General features: G+C 38.1%; 1 protein-coding gene across 9 annotated transcripts in view; it reads right to left on the bottom strand.

Moving 5' to 3' along the window:
* Nucleotides 1–22,923, bottom strand: part of LOC102893235 (serine/threonine-protein kinase Nek5) — a 66,218-nt gene that overhangs the window by 18,925 nt on the left and 24,370 nt on the right. For 6 of the 9 annotated variants that reach the window (XM_015587087.2, XM_015587092.2, XM_025044773.1 and 3 more), the window contains 11 exons: nucleotides 21,754–21,887; nucleotides 18,738–18,922; nucleotides 15,340–15,406; nucleotides 14,384–14,500; nucleotides 13,317–13,403; nucleotides 11,687–11,779; nucleotides 9,508–9,582; nucleotides 9,212–9,280; nucleotides 7,368–7,515; nucleotides 2,171–2,293; nucleotides 990–1,127 (listed from right to left, as the gene is read on the bottom strand). In XM_015587087.2, coding sequence (XP_015442573.1) covers nucleotides 990–1,127; nucleotides 2,171–2,293; nucleotides 7,368–7,515; nucleotides 9,212–9,280; nucleotides 9,508–9,582; nucleotides 11,687–11,779; nucleotides 13,317–13,403; nucleotides 14,384–14,500; nucleotides 15,340–15,406; nucleotides 18,738–18,922; nucleotides 21,754–21,887 — 1,236 coding nt within the window. Of the gene's footprint in view, nucleotides 1–989; nucleotides 1,128–2,170; nucleotides 2,294–6,503; nucleotides 6,612–7,367; nucleotides 7,516–9,211; nucleotides 9,281–9,507; nucleotides 9,583–11,686; nucleotides 11,780–13,316; nucleotides 13,404–14,383; nucleotides 14,501–15,339; nucleotides 15,407–18,737; nucleotides 18,923–21,753; nucleotides 21,888–22,923 lie in introns of those variants that run through there. The other 3 variants (XM_015587089.2, XM_025044775.1, XM_025044776.1) reach the window with 3 other exon arrangements.

The raw sequence follows: 22,923 nt of genomic DNA, 5'->3' as shown, positions 1-22,923 counted from the left end.
GCCATAATACTGAAGGACTTCACATACTTGGGGACTCTGGCCCCATCTACTACTCCTAGATTTTAGTCAAACTGGTTTTTGCAGTCACCAACACAGGCCTGTGTATCCACAAGTCCTCCCCACCTGAAATGTCCTTTCTTCTTGTCTCAGTCAAATCCTGTACATTGTTTAAGATTCAACTTTTCACACAGTTTTCCCAAAGACTGTGAAATTTGGACTTCACAAGCTGGCAGAATAATCAGGTAACTCTCTTGCATTATGCTTAGCGTTGTATATATTTTTGTACTGTTCTTTAACTTTATGTTTATCAGCCTCTGTTACTATCTAGTTTGTCTCTATGCCTCCCTGCTGCCTCAGCCTTGCATCTCAGCAACACCAGGTCCCAGACCTCCCACCTGTGCAGATGCTCTCCGTTTGACACCTGCCAGTCACAATAACTTTTCTTGTAGCAGTTCACACTTGCAAACCTGATAGAGGACAAATCCCCACTGTGGTATGAATTCCCTCTAACTTTAGAAAATCAATTGATTTCCCTGAAGTAAACATAAAAATAATCTTGCTAAAAAATGGAGGCAAAAAAAAAAAAAACAACCCAAAAGCCAAAACACTACGTTGAGATGTGTTTTTATCACCCATAGGGTCTTAATTTGAGTCCACTGAATAATGTCAGAAAAAAACCACTCTGTCAGGTAGAGCTAAGCAATACTAGCTCATCATCTACAAACCCACCACTCCTACTTACTTCACTTGTCATCAGCTGTCAGCTGATCACATCGAACAAAATTACCCCACTCGTCTCAGAAGTTCAAGTCTTTCATTAATGCCATTTGGAACGGGCTTGGACAAAGCAAATCAGCTTCTGCAAAGGCTTAGGCATCTTCCCGATTTTTTCTTCAGGCTGAAGGTATTTTTATCCCCTTTTAGCATTTACAAGTGTTTGACAAAATTCCTCAGGGGATTGGTTATGTTCTTAAAAATAAACTACATACCAAATTCTTCCTCTCTGGCAGAAAATGAGCTACTTGTGAGATGTGCTGCCGCCAAAACACTCATTAAAGTTCCTGGAGCTTCGTGCCGCCACTGTTTCCTATTTTCCGGAACACTTTTGATCACCTTCACTTGGCCATCTGAAGAGGAGAGTGTGTTATTGAAAATAAAAATGCTTCTTTGTTCAAGTTTTTATAAAATCACAGAATGTTAGAACCTTGGAGGGAACCTCATTCCACCACTCATTTTATTAGTAAGAAAACTTATAGAAAAGTTTAGTGCCTTACTGTCATGTAGCTGATAGGTGAGAGAGTCACTTTTCGATCTGTAAGCTGGCGATTTTGATGTGTTAAAATTTGTATTCTATTTGCTTCTTTTAAAATTAGCTTTCCCCTTTTATTGATTCATTGGATTAAATTGTACTACATTTGCAAGCCCTTTCTCACAAGTTTGATGCTGTTGGTGTTTTGTAATAGTATAAATATAAATCAATTTACGCACTTATAATTACTAATTTCAGTGATATACTTACATATTTCGACTTATTACATGGGTATAAATTTTAGCTCTCCCCCATCCCATGTTAACAGGAGAAACATAGGAAATAAGTAATAAAAATCTTCACTCCCTATAAAGGTGACAATTGGATGTCGTAAACCACTCCTCAGGAAAGGCTGTGCCAGAAGCTCAAAAGTAAATAAAAGAATTTAGACTGAAAATTTCATCACATACTAAATATTCCTTACATTTACACATTGGTTTACAAGCCATTTTATATGTATCTTTGCACTGTTACCTCCCTACATCTTGTGGGATAGCTATTGTGTTAATTCCAATTTTAGTGATTTAAAAAAACCAACTCTCCAAGAAATTGCAAGGAAGTTACTGAACTAGCATTTGAAGGCAAATTAAGTCGACTACCCTTCCCTGTACATTTTCTCACTGTGAGGAAGGAGGGATTCTAGATCTTTCCTCTTTTACATTCTCAGTTGTCTAAGATCATTAGCAGGCATTCTCTGGAGGTAGGGGAGGAACCAAAACGATATCTTTGGAAGATATTTGATACCAAGTCTATAGAGATTGTACTGAAAAGTGAAAACCATCAGGTCAGGGTAAGCACGAGCTGCATTTGGGGCCTCGGTCTCCTCTCGCTGGAGTTTTATGCCCACTGATGGAAACTCACCCTCAGGCCTGGTGGAGCAGATGGAGGAGACATCAGCCGCTGCCATCATCTGCAGCAGAGTCTGAGGCGCTCCCGCGTCCCACTGTCTCCTGTTTTCTGCAGCAGCATCCTCAATGAACAGCTCTGGGTATAACAAAATAACTCATTAATTTAAAAGCAGCCAAAGTATGACTAATTGCAATAAACAGTTCTTAGGAAATCTGGAGACAGTCCATCAGCTGGTATATTCAAAAAAGAGAAATCACCACCGTCATTCTAATATAGACTGCTGTGGACCCTTTGTGTTTCCCCAGAATATTATATGTTGAAATCTAATGTTAGGAGGTGGGGCCTTTGGAAGGTGATTAGATCCCGAGAATAGAGCCCTCATGAATGGGATTAGTGCCCTTAAAGAAGCCACAGAGGACGTCTTTCCATAGTGTAGCAGTTAGCATGTCTGCTTTACACACAGGAAGGTTCTGGGTTCACACTCCAGTGGAGCCACAGTCCATGGTCTACGGCCATGCCACCCTAAACAAGCCCAATGTCTGACTTCGGAAGCTAAGCAGGGTGGGGCCTGGTTAGTACTTGGATGGGAGACCCCCTAGGAAGACCAGGTAGTAGGCATAAAAAAATTTTTAAAAAAAGAGCCATGGAGAGCTCCCTCATCCTTTCTGCTGTGTGAAGACACAGCCAAAAGGTGGAATCGGGCCCTCGCTAGACACCAAACCTACCAGCACCATGATCTTAGACTTTCTAGCCTTACAGAACTGTGAGAAATAAATGTTTGTTGTTTATAAATCACCCAGTTAATGATATTTTGCTGCAGCAGCCTGGATGGACTAAAGCATAGGTCATATTTATAAGACTGATATTATAAACAGGTTTAAAATGGTTTCACTTTTATTAATAACATTTGATTGACTAGCCAAAATATTTAAATGCTAAAGAAATATTAGGAACACAAATGGACAAATCCTTGAGGCATTTTATGAGAATTTTTACTTTAGTCAGTTCCCACAGAAATTCATTCTATTCCATTATCTCAATTTTTAAAATAATTTGTGTTATCCTTCTCCATATTTCATTATAGGAAATTTAAAAATCAGAAACAAAGAAAGTAAAAATCACCCATAAACCCACTGTCCAGAGACTACTAAAATTTCAAAAAATTTCCCCTGCATATAGTTCTTGCTTTGTTTTGAAACAAAAAATGAGTCACATACTACACACCCTTTCATAACTTGTTTTTGACTAACAACATATTACATCCAGATTGTTAGTCTTTCATATAACCATTTTAAATTAAACATAGTATTCTGTTTCATGTATTATAATTTAAATAATTCCTTTTTGCTAGATTTTTAGGTTGCTAGAGATTTTTCTTTAATATAAATAATATTATAACATACTTATTTGTGGTTAAATTTTTGTGGACATTTATGATTATTTACCCTATTACTATTGAAAGTGACAATTCTAGGAGCTAGTATTATTTGCCTTACCAAAGCTTTTCACTGTTAAAATTGAATCTATTACTAATTTATTCTATGAGTTTTTTTCTGTATATTTCAAATAACTAGTTCTTTCCTGTCCAAAAAAATGTGTGTTCCTAATCTATCTTTTTTCCCCCACTATGTTATCTATTTTGGTGCTAGTATCAAATTGTTTTAATGACTATAATTTATATGTTTTGTCATTTAGAAGGGTAAATGTTCCTGCACTGCTCTTCTTTTCTAAATTTTTTGGCTAGTTAAGAATCTCCAAAGATTCTCCAATCTGCCAAGATCTCCTCACACCAGAAAAAAATCCTATGGTGCTTTTGACTGAAAATACCCCAAAATCCAGATATTTGGAAAGAATACTTTACTTCCAATATATAACAACGTTATTTCTCGCCATTTATTCAAATGGTCTTTAAAGACCTTTGTTTTATAGCTTTCTTCATATATGCTGCACAATTCTTGTAAAATTTCTCCCTAAGTTATATGTATGCACACACATGCACACACGCACTCATTTGCTATTGGAACAGTAAATGAAATCTAAAGACCAACTGGGAGAAATACTTGCAATACATATTACAGGCAAAGGTTTAATTTAAATGTCTTATAAAGAAAAAACAAACATGCCATTTTCAGTAGAAAAGTAAATACAAGATATGAGCACATAATTTACAAGAGAAATATAGATGGTCAATAAACATATAGGAAAATTGTTCATATCAAACTATTAGACTAATAAAGATTTTTTTTAATCTAAAAAAAAAAGCAGCTATGCCTTTTGAGACATTTGACCTAGTCTCCCCTCCTCCCAGCAAATCCAGGTGAAGAGTAACTTTCGGACACACCCTTTCACTGAACTGCTGTCACTGAGGCACTGAGGGTTCCAGATGGCCACACCCCACGCCTGCCTCACTCCTGCCTCACTGAGCCTCTCTCTTCCAGTTAATGCTGCCAACCCCTGCACCTCCTTCTAGAACTTGCTCTCCTTCTTTGTCTTCACTCTCCTGATTCTCTCAAAACTTGTCTAAACTAGGGTCTGTCCTAAGCTCCATTTTCTTCTCACTCTAGTCCCTCTGCTTAGGTATTTCCAACCATTACCAAAGTTGACATACTGTGTATATGCTAAAGAAGCCCCAATTTGCCTCGGGGCTTGCGCCTTAGACAGCTTGTGTCTTCTAACTGTCTCCAGCTGATGCTCTTGAGCTTCAATATGTTCCATAATTACATCATTACATTATCTCTACTGGTCTTGCTCTATATGATACACGGGCATACCTAGTTTTATTGTACTTTGCTTCATTGTGCTTTGCAGATACTGCATTTTTTTAATAAACTGAAAGTTTGTGGCAACCCTAGTTCAAGCAAGTCTATCAGTGCCATTTTTCCAACAGCATTTGCTCACTTCATGTCTCTGTCATATTTCGTAATTCATGCAATATCTCAAATTTTTTCCTTGTTATTTTATTTGTTATGGTGATGTGTAATCAGTGATATTTTAAAATTTAAGTATAGTTGGTATACAATATATTAGTTTCAGGTAAATGACTTTGAGGGATTCAAGACATCAGTGGAGGAAGTACCTGCAGATATGGTGGAAATAGTCAAAGAACGAGAATTAGAAGTGGATCCTGAAGATCGGACTAAATTGCTGAAATCTCGTGATAAAACTGTAACAGATGAGAAGCTGCTTCTTATGGATGAGCAAAGAAAGTAGTTTCTTGAGATGGAATCTACTCCTAGTGAAGATGCTGTGAATATTGTTGAAATGACAACACAAGATCTAAGATATTTCCTAACCTGAACTGACAAAACAGTGGCAGGGTTTGAAAGGATTGACTCCAATTTTGAAAGAAGTTCTGCTGTGGGTAAAATAGTATCAAACAGCATCACATGCTACAGAGAAATTGTTTGTGAAAGGAAAAGTCAATTGATGTGGCAAATTTCATTGCTGTCTTATTTTAAGAAATTACCACAGCTCCCCTAGCCTTCAGCAACCACCACCTTGATCAGTAAGCAGCCATCAATACTGAAGCAAGGCCCTCCACCAGCAACAAGATTATGACTCGCTGAATGCTCAGATGACGGTCAGCATTGTTTAGCAATAAAGTATTTTCAATGAATAACTTTTATGTGCACTAGGAAACCAAAAAATTCTTGTGACTTGCTTTATTGTGATATTGGCTTTACTGTGGCGGTGTGGAAGCAAACCCGCTATATCTCTGAGGTATGTCTGTATATACCTATTTGGTTGGTGAAAGCTTCATTCAGATGAACTAGAAAACTGGGAGGATCCTTGACCCTCTTCCTTTCCTCAAGCCCCATACTCAGTGGTTCATACTCCGTGTCTAGTCTCACTGCATCGCTCTGGCTCGTGTACCTGTCATTTCCCACCTAGACTATTCACCTGCCTTCAGTCTCATTCCTCCACAGCATCCTTCAAACTATACAGCCAGTGTGATTTTTCTCCATCACAAATAATATTTAACTCCCTTTACTGAAAGTCACCACAAAGGATAAGGCCAAGCTCCTTGGCATGTCAAGCTGTACTGGAGTAGCTACCTCTCTGAGTCTCTAGCCAGCTCACACTCCAACAATGATCAGCATTTGGGGCTCAGAACACACGTTTTGTGCCTTTCTTTGGATTACACTTCTGTGATTTTGAGGTTTTGTTCATCTTTGAGATTTCCTACCACCTAGCACAATATGTGGCACCGGGGAGATTATCAATAAAATGCCTGCTGAATTGAATAAAGATTCTTCTAGATGTAAATGAGGCAAAGTGTATTATTACAGGAAGCGAAAGCTGAGCCAAGCCAGGGTATGTAAATGCTCACCTAGCTACGTGCGGCTCCCATCACTGTGGAAGGAAAGAAGGGGTTCTAGGGTAATAAAGGAAGATCACCACAGGGTCAGGCCACTCAGTGTCAAATGTGATATTGTGTGGAATGGACTGTATCCTGCAGGCATTATCAAAAAAAAAAAGTTTGAGCAGGGTAATAATATAAGCTAACTCTAACAATCATTTAGGGAATGAAAGGGAAATGCTAGCAAAAAGGAGGACATGTAGGCAATTCAGTGAGGGAAAAGGAAAATACAGGAATAGCATGTGTTAATCACCTAGCATGTCTCAGGTACTTTATACACCAAATTTCACTTTAGTCCTCACAGTAAGCCTGTGTAGTAGGTGCTATCATCCCCTGATCCTAAGAGGAAACGGATGCTGAGGGACAACAGGGCCCTAAACTAGTGGCAGAGAGAATGAAGGAGGAGGAGGGAGACTCAAGAGACACTTCGGAACGGAAACCACCCTGAGCAGCAGTAACTGTCAGCCTGGGCAAGGTGTTACCCGAAGCAAAGGGTCACTGGGGAGGAAGAGATCAGAAGCTTGACTGCACACGTGTTGAGTCTGACATGCTAGTGGGACTTGTCCAGGGAGCTTTCCAGCAGATAGATGTGGAGCTCCCAGCTGGGAGAAACTGAAGTTGAGGGAGCAGGTGAAACTGCCCAAGGAGACTGTGAATGGAGCAAGAGAGGAGGGCTGAGTGTCAGGGAGCACGAACCCCATGGGGGTGGGCAGAAGCAGAGGAGCCAGGTCTCTGCCCAGCTCAGGGAGAGCAACGGGGACAGGTGACAGTGGAGTTGTGGGAGATAGTTTAAGATGGATTGCCGATAAAACAGTTCCTTCTCATGTACAACCTTCAAGATATACGTACCTGCTTCTGAGCCACAGAGTTTTTCAAATGCTTCGTCTGTATAATCCTCATACTCCTTTATACATTTATTTTCCTTAAGCTTCAGGCTGTCCTCAAAGGTCAAAGTTTCCTGGCGTAAAGCAATTCCAGGTGTTTCATGAGAAGTAAGCTATATTGTGGTTGGGGGGACGGGGGTGAAGGAATTTTAAAAATTTCTTTTCCCAGTAATAACATTTACCAAAATATATGGCAAGTATTCAAAGTATGTATATTAAACAAATAAATCAGTGGAATTTTAAAGGTGGAACTATGTTGGAACAAGATAGAAACAAAAATGTTTTCATTTATTTTCCTTGTCAGTACTGATATATGGCAACTTAATTTTATCCAGACTTCCTGTCTTTAATATCGTTCTACTATGGTTCATTCTACAGAATTCCCAAGGTTATTTCCTCCACACACTGTTGTTAGTATACGACATTCCTAATCAGATGGGTCCCTAAAACCGCTCCTAATACTCTACAATCAACACAAAAATGATCACTCTGTCTCAAGCACACTGAAGCATAGAATAATAAAAGATGAACACTCTGGGAGATAAAACTTTCTCGACTGTATTCTTTTATTCTAGCAGGCCAACTTTAGAGCCTCTCTTCACAGAAGCACTATGGATGTAGCACTCCTCAGATTCCAACCCAGAAATGGTCCCATAACTGCTCCTCTCTGATATTCATATCTCTGAGACACTTCGAGACTAACGGTTAAGTAGAGGTGAGCGCTAACTATCACCACTCTATTAAAGTCTAACGTAGCAAAATGCTAGTGAAAATCTGAAAGACAGGTGGAGCACAGAGGATTTTTGCAGCAGTGAAAGTGCTCGGCATGATACTGTAATGGTGGATGCGTGTCACTATACATTTGTCAAAACCCACAGAATGTACATCACCAAGAGTGAACCCTGATGTAAGCTGTGGACTTTGGGTGATAACAATGTGTCAGTGTAGGATCATCAGTTGTAACAAATGTTCCAATCTGGTGGAGGGTGGTGACGGTGGGGAAGGCTGTGTACATGAGGGGGGCAGGAGAACATGGGAAATCTGCAACTTCTGCTCAATTTTGCCGTGACTGCTACAAAACATGAAGTCTTTTTTTTTTTTAAAAAAAGAACTGGTCCTTCACTACACACACACACACGCACACACACACAAGCACACACACACCTGAAAGAAATGATAACGTTAAAAAGTTTTAAGCTAATGAAGAATATGAAAGAAAGAAATTGAGTATCAGATGTGATATAGAACATGTAAATACACATACTTTTGGTAATTTAAAAGGCAAGTTTATAGAGGGTTAAATGGAAACACAAATCAGTTAATTTTGATATTTGTTAGTAGGTCTGATAAAAAGTGGGATTAAAAAAGATGTTGAACTCAAGTAATAAAACAAGGTTTGAGTTTACTGTGATCTTGCATTTATTGCTGTATCAATGACAGCCCAAAGGCATAACTGAGATTCACCCAATGACCTGTACAAAGTTATTAATAACTAAGACCTAAAATAAATGAGCATGGTTTCAGGGTACCTGCTCGATTTTTTAGGTAATGACAGTACTTGTCGAATATGTATTATGTCTTCTATTTTAATTTTGCTATGATTAAAAGTTAATATTGTGAGGAAATAGATTCTTTATAAAAGAAAAATGAATTAAATTGGAATAATCCATTTAAGAGAATAATCTCAATTTAAAAAGAATGGGAGGAAAAAAATTATCCCTAGTCCCTACGGAAAAACTTCATGAAACATGCTTCTAAGACACTCATTTTCTCATGCCTACTAATGAAAATATATACTTAATGACATACCTCTTCCTCTTTGAGGGTATTTTCATCAGAAATACATTTATCTAAATTAATTTCAAACTTTACCCCTCTCTAGAAAAAAAGCAAGAAAACAATCTTAGTTTAGCAATGCAATAAAAATCTTAAAATTATAACTTCCTATTTGACATTATAGACACATAAAACCACTAGTCTAACATCATAAAATAAAGCAATTCCATAAAATAGTAGCGGGGGGAATCTTGTAGTCAACCCAGATTGCAAGGTATGAACCCCTAGCCAGCTTTTTAATATGAAACTGAAAGACAAATGTTTATTACCTTATATTTTTGCTTTGAAATTTTACTTTCCTTTATGTTCTGAAGTCTAATTTGTTTCAAGTCTCTTTCAATATCCTGAAAGTTTAGAAAAAAATTAAAACACAGCATTTAATATTGATCAAACAATTATATTTTTAGAACCCCTGATTTCACAGTATGGTATGTTTACATCATTTGATTTCTGGATTGAATCTGATAATTGATTTGAGAATAAAAACATGGCTTTAATAATGATTCACTAAAACTTGGGGACAGTGTCCATTAACTCAAAACATCAATATAGTTAACATTAGCATTGCAATAGGTACAATTCTATAATGTGACAGACAACGCTTATCACCCCAGTCTAGTCCAATATAACCTAATTTAATTCAAGAACGTAATTTTAACTACAGGATCCTTTTTTTAAGAGGTTTATTATCTTAACCAGGAAAACAAGAAAAGTACACAGCTCTTGACAGCATAAAGAAGAGGGCTCTAAAACTCGATAGGCAATTTCAAAAAGGAACAAAAGGAGATTGCAAAAATAGATGACAAGAATTTCAAAAAACAGTTGAGAGGTGAAGTTCAAATGCTGAGCTTTCTCAGGGTTCAGGCCTGAGCTATCTGCCCCTTTCTTCCTCAATACAAGGGGGTCTCAGTAAGTCCTATGGGTTTAAAAGCCATCTTTATGCAATGACTCTTAAACATGTATCTTCGGGTTTGATCTTTCCTCCCCTCTGAGCTTCAAGTTTGCATATTCCACGGCCTGCTTGGCATCATTTTCACTTTAACAGCCATTCCAAAAATCCATATTGAGCACCCGCTATGGCCAGACAATGTCCAATGGGCTAGTGCAATGACTGTGGCTGCAAGGTCTCTGCTGACATGGAACTTAACATTTTATTGGACTAAGATAGGTAATAAATGAATTAACAAAGTAACAATGTAATTTCGGAAAGTGTTAAGTGCTATAAAAATAAAATAGGGTAACAGCATAGAGTAGGGGGTGAGAGCAATGCAGGAAAAGCCTATTTGGCACTTGCTTTAAGCCCTGGAATGATGCTGGACCTTGGCATATGAAGGTCTGGGGAAAGCATGTTCCATCAGAGGGAGCAGCAGGGCAGAGGCTCTGCAGCAGGTTCCCAATCTCAGATCTTCTCTGACCAACATGTCCGAAATGGAACTCTTCATTGTCCCCCACCACAGGTTCACTCTCCACTCTGCCTCATATTAGGAAATGGTACTATCCCGTGTGTGTGTGTGTGTGTGTGTGTGTGTGTGTTTAATGCCCTCTTCCCTCCACCACTAAACATTACGTCTCTATCATCCATTCCTTAGAATCAATTACTGCCTCATCTGTATTTCCACTGTCTTTGTATATACTTCACATAGAGCATGTGTCAGTTTGAATCATTATTAGTTGTTTGCCTTGCAACCTCAAGAAAGGTGCTTTTCTGCCTTGAAATATTATGAACTCTGAAACAGGACTGTGGCATATGTATCTTATTATATTTGTGAAGTTGGTTGTCTGATTTGATTATATAATCGGTTGTCTCAATTGTACAAGAAATATCACACTGCTTTATTTTCCTTCAAATACAACTATTTAGACTCCTAAAGCCCCATCCACCCCACTGGGTGGAAATTCAACCTCAGTCCACTTTAGATCTCTCTGGCATCAATGTGAAGGTCCCAGGATCTTTCAGGGAGGCCTTTCCGCCTTCATGCAGTACTGGTTCCTCTCCCTTGCCTTACTCAAGCCTTTGAAGCACCTTGAAGATAAATATGAAAGGCCTCCCAGAAGGGAAAAAAAAATGTCCCGCAAGAGCCACTGATAACTCAGCTCTGCCCAGTTTTCCACTCTGGCCAAAAATGTTTAAGGTTGAAAGAGAAGGGAAGTTAAACATCAGATTTTCTGAGCAATGTGTCTGAGACTCTGATTCAAACACCATCCAGAAAGCAGAATTTTCACATGGTCACGAGAGCAGTTCTGAAACTTGATCACACACTAAATCGCCCAGCCAGTTTCTGAAAACAGGGTGCCTGGGCCCCACCGCAGACCATCTGGGGCAAAATCTAGGCATTTGAGTTTTTAAAATTTCCCCCCACATAATTATACTGTGCTGTGAGGGGTAAGAATCACCAGGCTAGGGAAAACTCATTGGGATACACATAAACATCTAACGATAACCATCACCTGCCCAGGTCCTTCTTCCTCAGGTGCCTCTTGGGAGATGGGCAGGTTACTCTTCTTCACCAGATAGGTTTTATTCCTTGTATTTGAGTCCTCCTTGAACACAAAGTATACATAGTCAACAATATTGGCTCTGCATCCATTCTGAAGGCTGCCTGATGCCCCTCAGCCCAGGTGTGAATGGGATCTAGTGAGGAAATGCTCTCCACCTGCCGGTCGAGGGACAACCAATGGCAGTGGCTGGGTGAAGCTCTTGATGGCTCCTTTTCCCTACGGCTGCCTTGGTATTCCCCAATTCCCCAAGTGCTGCTTTCCTGGTCTCTGAAGAAATGTCCACTCTCCATCTTCCCTGGACTCAGGTTTCCCATCACGGACCTACTTTACAGATAAAATTGATGACAGTACGAGGCTCCCTACTGTTAGCCAAGCTGCTGCTCTGGAAAGAACCCCCTCCAGCCCACCCGCTCCCAGCACATCCAGTCCTCCCGCTGAGCCTTCGCAGGGCTCTTTCAGAATGCCCTCCGCCCTGGCTCTGCCTCTCTAAACTCTCCTCCCTCTCAGACCCCATCGAGACGCCATCTTCCTTCTTCCGTAAAACCTGTTCCTGAGCACTTACAGAGCTTAACTATATGCAATCTTACTCAAAAATTGCTTCATACATGTGTGTCTTATCTTTCCAACTATTTATGAGAAGAAGAGCATATGCTAGAAAGAGTAGAGGTTTTGGAATCAGGTATTTATTTGGCCTGCCCTGTGTGGATGAGTTACTTAACTTCTCTGTAAGGGGGGATGTAAATGAGATAAAGCATGTGAAAGCTCTAGTTAAGAGCTTGGCACATACAACTGAACTGTACCATATGCTCATTTCACCTGCATTTCATCTGTAGGCACTCAGGGGTGAAGGAGATGGGGACAGAAAGATCAATTTCAGCAGTGTGGATGGTTTATTCAATGAGTGTGGGCTCAAGTGCAGATGAGATGGGAGCCCAGCTGTGTCTCGTCATCTCAGTGCCCACAGGCCTCTCACAGGAGGGGAATTCCCGGGCGCTGCGGGCGTTACTAGTGTTTAAATATCTGTGTCTTTTTCTATAAGGTAATCTCCAAACCCAAGCCAGCTATTTCATTGGGAATTCTACTGAAAAAGCAGTGATCTGAGAGATGAAAGAATGAGTTTCCAATGTGAAACCTTTAAAGAATTTTCAAGATTTATCTCAACTGCACTCAAATATGGACTTTAGAACCTTTCCCCTGTCTATGAGACTATGCCAATAGTTGAATTCAGTAAATGTTGGTCTTTCTTCCTACCTTGTGGGTGTGAACTTATTGCATCTAATCCAGTTATAGTGTAGTATAGCTGCTCGCTTGACAGTTATTGACTGATTCATGAGGACAATCAACAAGCATTTTTAATAATCGCCATTCCTGAGAATCTCAGATATCCTCATCATCTGTGTAGTCCCAACTAAACCACAACCATGCACAGCTTCAATCAGATCTGACAGCATTCACATTAAAGAGTTTGCATGATAAAAAGTTATCTTTTCTACAAGATCATTACTTTTAATACCTGCTCAATTTTGTTAGCTCTGAATCAATGGAACAATACTCTCTTTTGAAGAATGAATGTATTTACCTCCAGTTCACTCCCCATCTTCCTTCTCATTTCCTTCATATCGTTGTGGTACTGTTGGCGTATTTCCTCTAACTGCTTCCAATATTCCTGGAAAGCAATCCCAATCCAAAAATTTTAAATGTTTGCAAACAACAAAATAACCTCTATACAGCCACAATTTGAAATGTTTGATATATAATCAGTATTAGAAAACCCGCTGCTCCTAAAGATGACAGTCCGCCTTCCATTTCAGTTGTGGTACTTCACTCACTGTGAGTGATAAGGTGACTTGGGGTGATCTCAGTTTTACACAGAATCCCAAATGTGGTAATAACATACAGTTACTTTTTATACTCCACTTTTACATATAATCCTATTATGGGTAGAACTTTGCCCCCCAGAAAAGATATGTTGGAGTCCTAATGCTCTGTACCTCCGAATGTGACCTTATTTGGAGAGCGTCATTACAAATGTAATTAGCTAAGATGAGGTCACACTGGAGTAGAGTGGGCCCCTGATCCAGTATGACTGGTGTCCTTTTAAGAAGATGGCCATGTGAAGGCAGACTCACAGGAAGAATGCCATGTGACAATGGCAGAGCATAGAGATATGCAGCTGTAAGCCAAGGATTGCCAGGTTGCTGACAACCACCAGAAGTTAAGATATGCAAAGAAGGGTTCCCCTACAAGTCTGCAAGCGAGCGCAGCTCTGACACCTTGATTTTGGACTTTCAGCCTCCAGAACTGTGAGACAATAAATTTCTGTTGTTTTAAACTACTCAGTTATCCTGTAAGGCAGCTCTAGGGAACTAATACGAAATTCAAAACTTTTGCTGATGGCAGTTACTTTATCAATCCAAGGTAAAAAGTCTTATGAATTTAGCTATGTTGCATTCTCAGAGAAGGTGAGATATGTATTTCTGTAGCACTAAAACCCTCAGCATGGCACTGCACGCGAGCGTGCCCAGCAAGTATTTGTGTACTACGCTCTGTCAGGCACTTCCTGTAGACACTAAAAGTAATACCTCATTACAATACAAAAGACAATGATATGAGTTCAGGGTGGCCTGGAATCAGACTGTTTTTAACCTGTTCCTTCATTTTGTTTCTCCTGAACGGCAGCTCCTGGAGTCTTGGCTCTCCTCCATTACTTATTAGCTCTTCTCTCTTGTTGTGATTTGGCTCAGCAGAAGATGGACGAAGACCCTATTTTTGAATGCAATAATTTGTAAAACAATACTTGCATGTTGGAAACATTCTGATTTGACCATGACCTTCTTTAAACAAGAATTATATCGCCAATCAAACTCCATATTTGGGAGTTTTTTTTTTATAGTGAGCAGAATTTTCTTAAGTATGAAACATTAAAAAATTCAAGAAAATTAATAAAATCATTTGTGTTATTTATCCAAAGCAATCAATATATTATGCTACCATGTGAGATATCTAGATTAATTTTCTGAACTGGCAAATTATAACAGTTCAATTAAAATTCGATGAAAGTTTAGCAAACTCTAGAGTATGAGATTAGGTTAGGGGAATAGAACTGAAGGCTTTTAGCAGTTCAAAATAAGAACAATACAAACAGGGTGCATATCCAGCTTCCCTCGGTTCCTAAATTTTAACACTATACTTAACAGAAAAGGTTAATTTTCATTTCAAATAAAATATAATAATCACTTTTTAAAAAATGTGTAGAATTCTGATAAAATAGAGTCAAAGATTGCAGCACTGAAGGGGACCTTGCAGCTCATCTACTCTAAAACTATCATTTATAGGAAAGGAAACTGAGGCTAGAGAGGTTTCATGACCTATGTAAGGTCATACAGCAAGTGGGAGAGCCAGGGAAGAAACCAGGCTTCCCAGACCCCGATTCAAGCCTATTCCCATTATTCTTCTTTAAGCTACTAAAAACTGGGGAAGGTGGAGGGTAGTCTTAATCTTCTATGTGGAATGAACTTTGACTTAAGGATCCATGAATATTTGTGAACAGAGGCACTATTAGGAAATTCCTGATTGTCTCTCATATTTGGTATTTTACTCACCAATTGCTTTTCTACTTTCAGCTTATATTGTTGAGCTTCAAATTTCCTCTGAAGATATTCAGCAGGCCTTAGGAAATAAAAAATGTTCAGCTTCAGCAGAAATTTTAAGTAGTCTTAGGCACCGATTTGACAGGTCAATTTTTAGCTTAGTAATGAGATTTACAATTCACCTGTGACTTGAACTTGCGAGTTTCAGAAGTAGTTCAAAGTTTCAGAATGTGCACTTTGGAAAAGAAGATCTTTGGAATCAAGAAGAAAGGCAGATAAAGAGAATAGTACCAATTGGGGATACAGAAGAGAATAAAACAAAAATGTTCTGATTCAGTGATTTTTCTTCGAGACTGGAATTAGTCCTTCCCGAGCAACTAATTCTGTGAAATCATGCAATATTTGTCTTTCTCTATCTAACCAGTTTCTTTCAGCCCAATACCCTCTAGGTCCATCAAGGCAATGTCTTTTTCCATCCCTTTCCCTTTAGTCTGTGTATATCTTTTAATATGAAGTGAGTCTCTTGTAGGCAGCATATGTAGGGGTCTTATTTTCCTATCCATTCAGCCACTCTTTTAGTTGGAGCACTTAATTCTTTTCCATTTGAGGTACTTGTTGATAGGAATGTATCATTCTTTATTCCTGTTTTTGATACTGTTTTTTCTTCTTAAGGAAGTCCTTCCAACATTTCCTGTAATACTGGCTTGGTGATGATGAATTCCTTTAGCTTATTTTTGTCTGGAAAGCTCTTTATCTGTCCTTCAACTCTAAATGATAGTTTTGCTGGATAAAGTATTCTTGGTTGTAGATCCTGGGTTTTCATCATGTCAAATATTTTGGGCCAAGCCCTTTTGTTTTGCATGGTTTCTTTTGAGAAATCAGCTGCCAGTCTTATGGGTTCTCCCTTGTAGGTAACTATCTGCTTTTCTCTTGCTGCTTTTAAGATTCTTTCTTTGTATTTAATATTTGGCATTTTAATTATGATCTGTCTTGGTGTGGGCCTCTTTGGATTCCTGGTTTTTGGGATTCTCCGAGCTTCCTGGGGTTTTATGTCTATTTCCTTCAGCAGGTTAGGGAAGTTTTCCATCATTATTTCTTCAAATAGCTGTTCAACATCTTGTTTTCCTTCCAGTACACTGATGAGATGGATATTTTTACCTTTAATAGTGTCCCATAGGCTCCTTAAATTATTATTATAGTCTTGGCATCTTTTTTCTTGCCATTCTGATTGAGTGTTCTTAGCTTTCCCATCCTCTGGATAGGTCATTTGAGCCTCTTCTTTATTCACTTTGTTTATTCTTTTGTTTATTCCATTTAATATACTTCTCATCTCGGATAATGTGTTCGTCATACAGATGGGCTCCCTTTTATAATTTCCATTTCCATTTTTATGTTTTTTATCTTTTTGTTGAAGTTCTCACTGAATTCATCTTCCCCTAAATTTATCGAGCATCTTTATAACCAGTGTTTTGAACTTTGCATCCGTTAGATTGCTTGACTCCATTATTTCTGGGTCTCTGTTCTGTTCTCTCATATGATTTCTGCTTCTTTGTCTTCCCATTTTGGTTGCCTTTTCGTATCTGTTTCTATATACTAAGCAAAGCTCCTAAATCTCCTGGTCTTATTAGTGTGGATTTGTGAAGTAGGTGTCCGGTGGCACAGTCCTGAGAGGAGTTCAGCTACTGGCCAAGTTTAGCCCAAGCTTGTACCCCTCTGGGGCCACCTGTTAAGACTCAGCAAGCAATCCACAGATGCTGTGCTTATAGTTGCCTCAAAAGGCCACACCAGAAACTAAGGCCAGCTGCCACCAGTGTGAGTCTAGGCATTGTTCAGTAAGGAGCACATAACTCGCCAAGGATACACCTAAATTGGCTTGGGGTGGGAGCTGCAAGTAGGAGGAGGAGGAGTTTGAGGGAATCCTCAGGGCTGAGCAACTTCTGTTATCCAGTTTGATGACGTCTCCCCTATGGTGGCACTGGGACTGCACACCGGAAAGGGGAGGGATCAACAGAGGAACAATGGATACCACCGGCACTTCTGTACAGAGCGAATCTCCCCTTGGCCCTCACTCCAACAATTCAGTGTCCCCCTGTAAGTGGTGCCCCCAGAGCAGCTGACTTGGTGCTGGTGCTCAGAGCAAGCAGGTCTGTCACCGTGAAAGTCCACTCGCAAACACAGACCCTTTAAGAGGTGTCTGCCACCGCCTCTGCCACCACCACTGCCGCAGCCTCTGTCCCACTCGGCCACTCAGCCCAGGCCCCATGTACTCGCCCCATCCTACCTTCTGCCGTTGCTGGGTGATTTCTTAGATTTCTCCCTAATTGTGTGGCTTGTTCTTCTAGATCCCAGGCAATTTTTTCTTGTCATTTGCTCCTTGTGTCTGTCACAACTTTGATTTGGTCGCCAGAGGGATGAACAGAACCTCTATCATCTACGCCATTTTTTTCCACCTCGTAGTACCCATTATCTTTAAAAATAAAATGTCTACTTTTCCCATAGCTAATCTTTTCGTTAGCTATCTGATGGGCTCACCATCACATATTCTCTTGTATTTTTCATTACTCATCCAAAATTTCAACAACAAATAACCACAGTCACCAAAAGTTAGCAAAATCTCAACAATGAAAGAAAAAAATGTGATGGCAAAAACATTTTTTAACAATGACTCTCCCACTTAGGTCTTCAGGCCTAGGAAGAGATGTCAATTATTCTGAACACAGAAACACTGACATTAGTGTGAAATAAACAATAGAAAATAATGCAGAAATTTGTTATGAAGTAAATTTTTTGAAAGTCTGCCAGAAGAGCAGTTTAAGTATATTATTTTCTTTCTAATACATCCATATTCTGAAATATCCCAAGAATATAAATGTTGAATGACATACATTTCACTTTCCAATGTCTCAAATGATCATTGTAATTCAATTATTATTGATGAATAGTAATAACCTCTTTGCAAAATGATACAAATACAATTATTTTCCTAAGTCCCAGGCAGTGAAATTTACTAGAAGCAAGAAAAAATATTAAAAATTCAAGAATACAAATCTGTGTCCATAGTTAAATGACTACATTAATAAGAAGATAAGATACATCAGACCTGAGATGAAAAAGGGTCGAGGGATTACCAGGCGATCACTTTGTAAGTTATATAAGTGTCTAATCACTATGTTGTACACCTGAACCTAATATAATATTGTTTGTCAACTGTAACTAAAAAGTTTTCTTTTTTAATTTAATGAAAATAAAAAAAGAAAAAGGTCAAGAGAACTGTAAATTAAGTATTTAAAATGAAAAGTTTGGAAGTTTTTAGATTATTTTAGGAGAATTTGAAAGGAGTGCAGAGTAAAGAATGTTGCTATATCAAATGTTTTCAGAAGACTAAAGTTTCAGTTAGAGTATCACATTACCATTGACCTGGTGATGGACTGTGGCTTTCTTCCTGACTGTAATTCTCCTCAACTCCGGTATCTTTTTGAGGAACACAGTGGTAACTTGGCTCATGGGCTCTCTTTCTCAACAAGTCAAGTTGAGCATAGTAATAATTATAATGGCCACACACTGCAGCAAGTTTGGGCCTTTCTACCATTTTTATCTGAGGGATTAAAAAGAAGAAGGAAATTTTTTTTTTAAAATACTTAATGCATATCTATAATAATTGACAGTTCTGATAGTGACATAGGTAAGACGAGGCATTCATTAAAGGTATATTTTTGTTGTTTTTGCACTACGATTGTTTTCACATTTAAAATAATCTTAGAATCCCCAAATCCTAGAATTGAAAAAAGATTTTAGAAGTCTGTAGTACAGTAGTCTGTAATTTTGCTAGGGTGTGGATATGAATTATGCATGCCTCGTGGCTAGTGTGTCAAAAGTACTGAGCTAGTCAGTATGCTTAGCCGACCTGAGATCTGAAACTAAACTCAGTATTATTACTTCCTATTTTTCATAAACTTATTTACACCTGACTATACTTTAGGGACGAATACATGTTATTGTGCAACTCACAAATCTGGGGATCTGCAACATGTTAGGTTCTAATAAACTTACTAAAAATGATACCATAACTTGAAGATACCATAACTTGAAGAAAAGATGCTGTGTTATTCAGTCATTCTTCCCCAGTAAAACACACCCTTCCCAACCAGAACAGAATGAGAGAAGAACCAGAAACCATTGTTTATCTTAGAGCTGAGGAGATGCCAAAGCGCTGGAAGAAAAGACTCAGACCAAATTAACATATGAAAACCAATCAAGACATTGTTGCTAAATAGCAAAGTAGGGTCAATTTAATCTGGACAACTCTGCCTACTCAACAACTGGTTACAAAAGAGAAAAAGAAGGTCAAACTATTAGAAAGACCTAGTGCTAGCAGTTGGAAATATTAATGTAGGGAGAGGCAAGAGAACTGAAATGTTAAATCAAGCTATATTCAGAGACTGTAATATGCTGATCAGTCCCACAGCCAGATCACAAGGAAACCTACAGAACAAAGGAAGATTTCTGCTGGGATTGCTAACAACCTATTTTCCCATACCGTGAAGGGAAAACAGGAAAAAGTCTTTAAAGTGGTGCCATACACAAAATAAAATTCTCATTCCCTATGGCTAAAACCATGGGGAACCAACCAATGGGTCACAGGCTGGGAAATGCCAGCAGGCCTTTCACGCTACGTATTCTTACCTTTTCATGCTACATACTCTTATCCTTTCATACTGTATGCCCATACCATCAAAGGAAAATGGGTAAACAAAATATTTAAACTGTAATTCATAGAAACTAAGAATGATATATACACTGAATTCCCTGACCACCACTCGGGGTCCCTCTCATTGTCTCTCAGTCCCTCTCAGTGTCTTTTTCTCATTCCTTCTTAGTGTCTTTACTCTGTCCTTCACTGTCTCTGTCCCTTTCTCTGACTGTCCCTCTGAGTTTCCCTCAGGCTCTCTCACTCTCTGCCTCTGAGGAGACCACGCTCTGTGGAGTGTTGCCCCTTCTCTAATAAACTTTCCTTCTGACTCTAACTCTGGCGAGCATTTGAATTCTTTCTTGAGCATAGCCAAGAATTCTCAGTGCAGGGCACGAGTTCCGTCCACTCGGGGGAATTTGCCTTGTCCTTCATCAATATGAGTAACCAAAAGGATGGTTAAAATTAGAATTTCCTCACTATAAAAATGTGACGTTATATTCTTTCTTTCTATTGCCATGTGGTTTATATGTACATGTTAGATTGACCATATAGAATTACAGATATTTGACCACCTTCAGCTTATAAAAATGACACTCTCATATAGTTCCATTTAAATATTAAGTGTATAAAATTTGATTTATTGATCTAAACATAAATTATACATTTATTTTTTTAATCTTTAAAGTTGTTTTTTTTTTTTTTTTTTAGTTTTATGATTTTACCTATATACAACCCAAAAGTTACCACTAAACTTGTTGGAAACTGGTTAGAAATAAAGAAAAATTTTAGAAAAAAAGAAACAACTTCTTTAGGATTTTCTCTAAAATCCCAAATGGTAGTGAAAATCAGAGATGGTACCTGTGGAGACCCATTCATTTCACTGTATTAGCGGAAGCTTGCAAAGGATTAGAAAATGTCAACTTGTTTTAACTTAATCCACACTTAGATATTTTAGATGACTTTTCTCTCCTACAGGTCTGCCAAAGAGTATTCTAAATTACGACATACTTTAAAATTTTATTTAATAAAGTTAAACCACATTTTATCAAATGAAGTACAATAATTTAACTAATTATTTCAAAATCTATTTATACAGCACATTTTCTAAATGTCTAGTACTTAGTAAAATGTCTAGTACTTAGTAAATGTATTTCCAAATGGTCCTCTAATTATAACCTAATGAGCCTTCTTTAAAAATACAATTCTCATTTAAAAGATAATAGCTACTCTATTATTTATATACTAAAGCATTTTACTAGCATAAACTAAAAGATTCAACACTCTGCTAAGTGGATTCAAATAATAAAGCATAAAGCGCCTCTAGGAAAAGATCAGTGATTATTTAATTAAAAAATCTCTCAAGTATATATAACATGTCAAAATTAAGAGTATGAACTGTGTGTTTTTTGCGACTATGCTACTCATTTGTCTCATATAGAAAAAACTTTACATATTGAAAGGAATTAAAAAGAATTTTAGTTATAAAAAGAAAACTAAAACCAAAATGTAGAATACTTATAAGAAAATATAGCATCGTTTTTAAAAATATAGTAAGTAGAAATTGTCAAATGTAATACCACTCTAATGGTCATTACAGAAAATTTTATTATAAATTCAAGACTAGTGGATTCCACTAGTCTTGAATTTATAATCAGCTTGTCCCACATAGACATGTGCAAGTAGGTCTGTAGAATATACCATTTGCTAAAAAACGAGAAGGGTTTAGCATGACTTACAGATATGGGCTTCTGGGCTCCAGCTGGTGGTCTCCATTCATTCCTATTTATTATATCCTTCCTTTTAATTGGCACTGATATCTTTGATCTTGGTAGGCACTTCTCCTGGAATCTCACTTTCTGTACATCAGAATCTTATTTCGCCAAAATGAAACAACTTCAATTTTTAAAAATTTCCACATCTTTATATTGATGCTTGTGAGAGTATAAACATAAAGGACATTTCATAGCACAGTAAGTTTACTTTACCCAGAGATATTTATTCCCAGTGAAAGAAGTGCTGATGGAAAATTATCATGCATTTTCTCTGAATGGAGAAAACCATGTTTTCCCAGAGTTCTTTTATATATTCCTCATAATTTATAATACCACGTTTTTAAAAAATTAGGAATTAATGTTAACGTTTACAGAAACAGTATGCATAAGATAATGGCACAAGCAATTAAAAGTAGTCATCAGAGCTTGGGTCATCAGGCCACACCATTCATGTAACAGCGTTGTCTGAAATGTATGAGTAGGTCTTACGATGTTTGTCTTTGTCGCCATCAAAATTTGTTCTCATTTTCCTATCTTTCCTATATTAGAAATATGGACAGTGCACTTTCTCTCATCCTGTTCTTACCTACGTTCTCAACGTTCTCAACCTAAACCAATGCAGAATAGTGCCAAACCAAATGAAACAGGGCAAAGGGGCTCATTCATTCGTTTTCCCTTTACAACTTTCCTCAATTTCAGTTTCTTTACCACAGTGGATAGTATTTCCTTGGAGAGATTCTCTAAGGAATCTCTTCAGATATTCTTTGGAGAGATTCTCTACTCCTTATCCCTTAAGTTCAGATATTTGCTTATGGCTCAAATCTGTTCCTCTTAATTTCACAACATGAATTGAATTAGTAATTTTTCTTTTTTAATCTCTCTCTCTCAAACACAAACACACACACACACACAGACCACAGCATTTTGTCACTTTATGAGCTGATTCCTGACACTAAAATTTTCTCTACTTATCATTACCTGCTTTCTTTGGGAGGGTCACATAGTAACAGTTCTCCTGCTTTTACTGATTAGATCCAAGATCCTAACTTCAGCTCCAGTCTGCCTTTCTAAGAGAATTCCTCATTTCCATTCCATCCTCTCTATTTCAAAAAATAAGTTTCATCATCACCCCCC

Source organism: Pteropus alecto, unplaced genomic scaffold, assembly GCF_000325575.1.
Source record: "Pteropus alecto unplaced genomic scaffold, ASM32557v1 scaffold413, whole genome shotgun sequence".
In the NCBI taxonomy this organism is placed as follows: domain Eukaryota; kingdom Metazoa; phylum Chordata; class Mammalia; order Chiroptera; family Pteropodidae; genus Pteropus; species Pteropus alecto.
The sequence above is the reverse complement of the archived record's forward strand: the minus strand, read 5'-3'. Positions and strand labels throughout refer to the sequence as shown.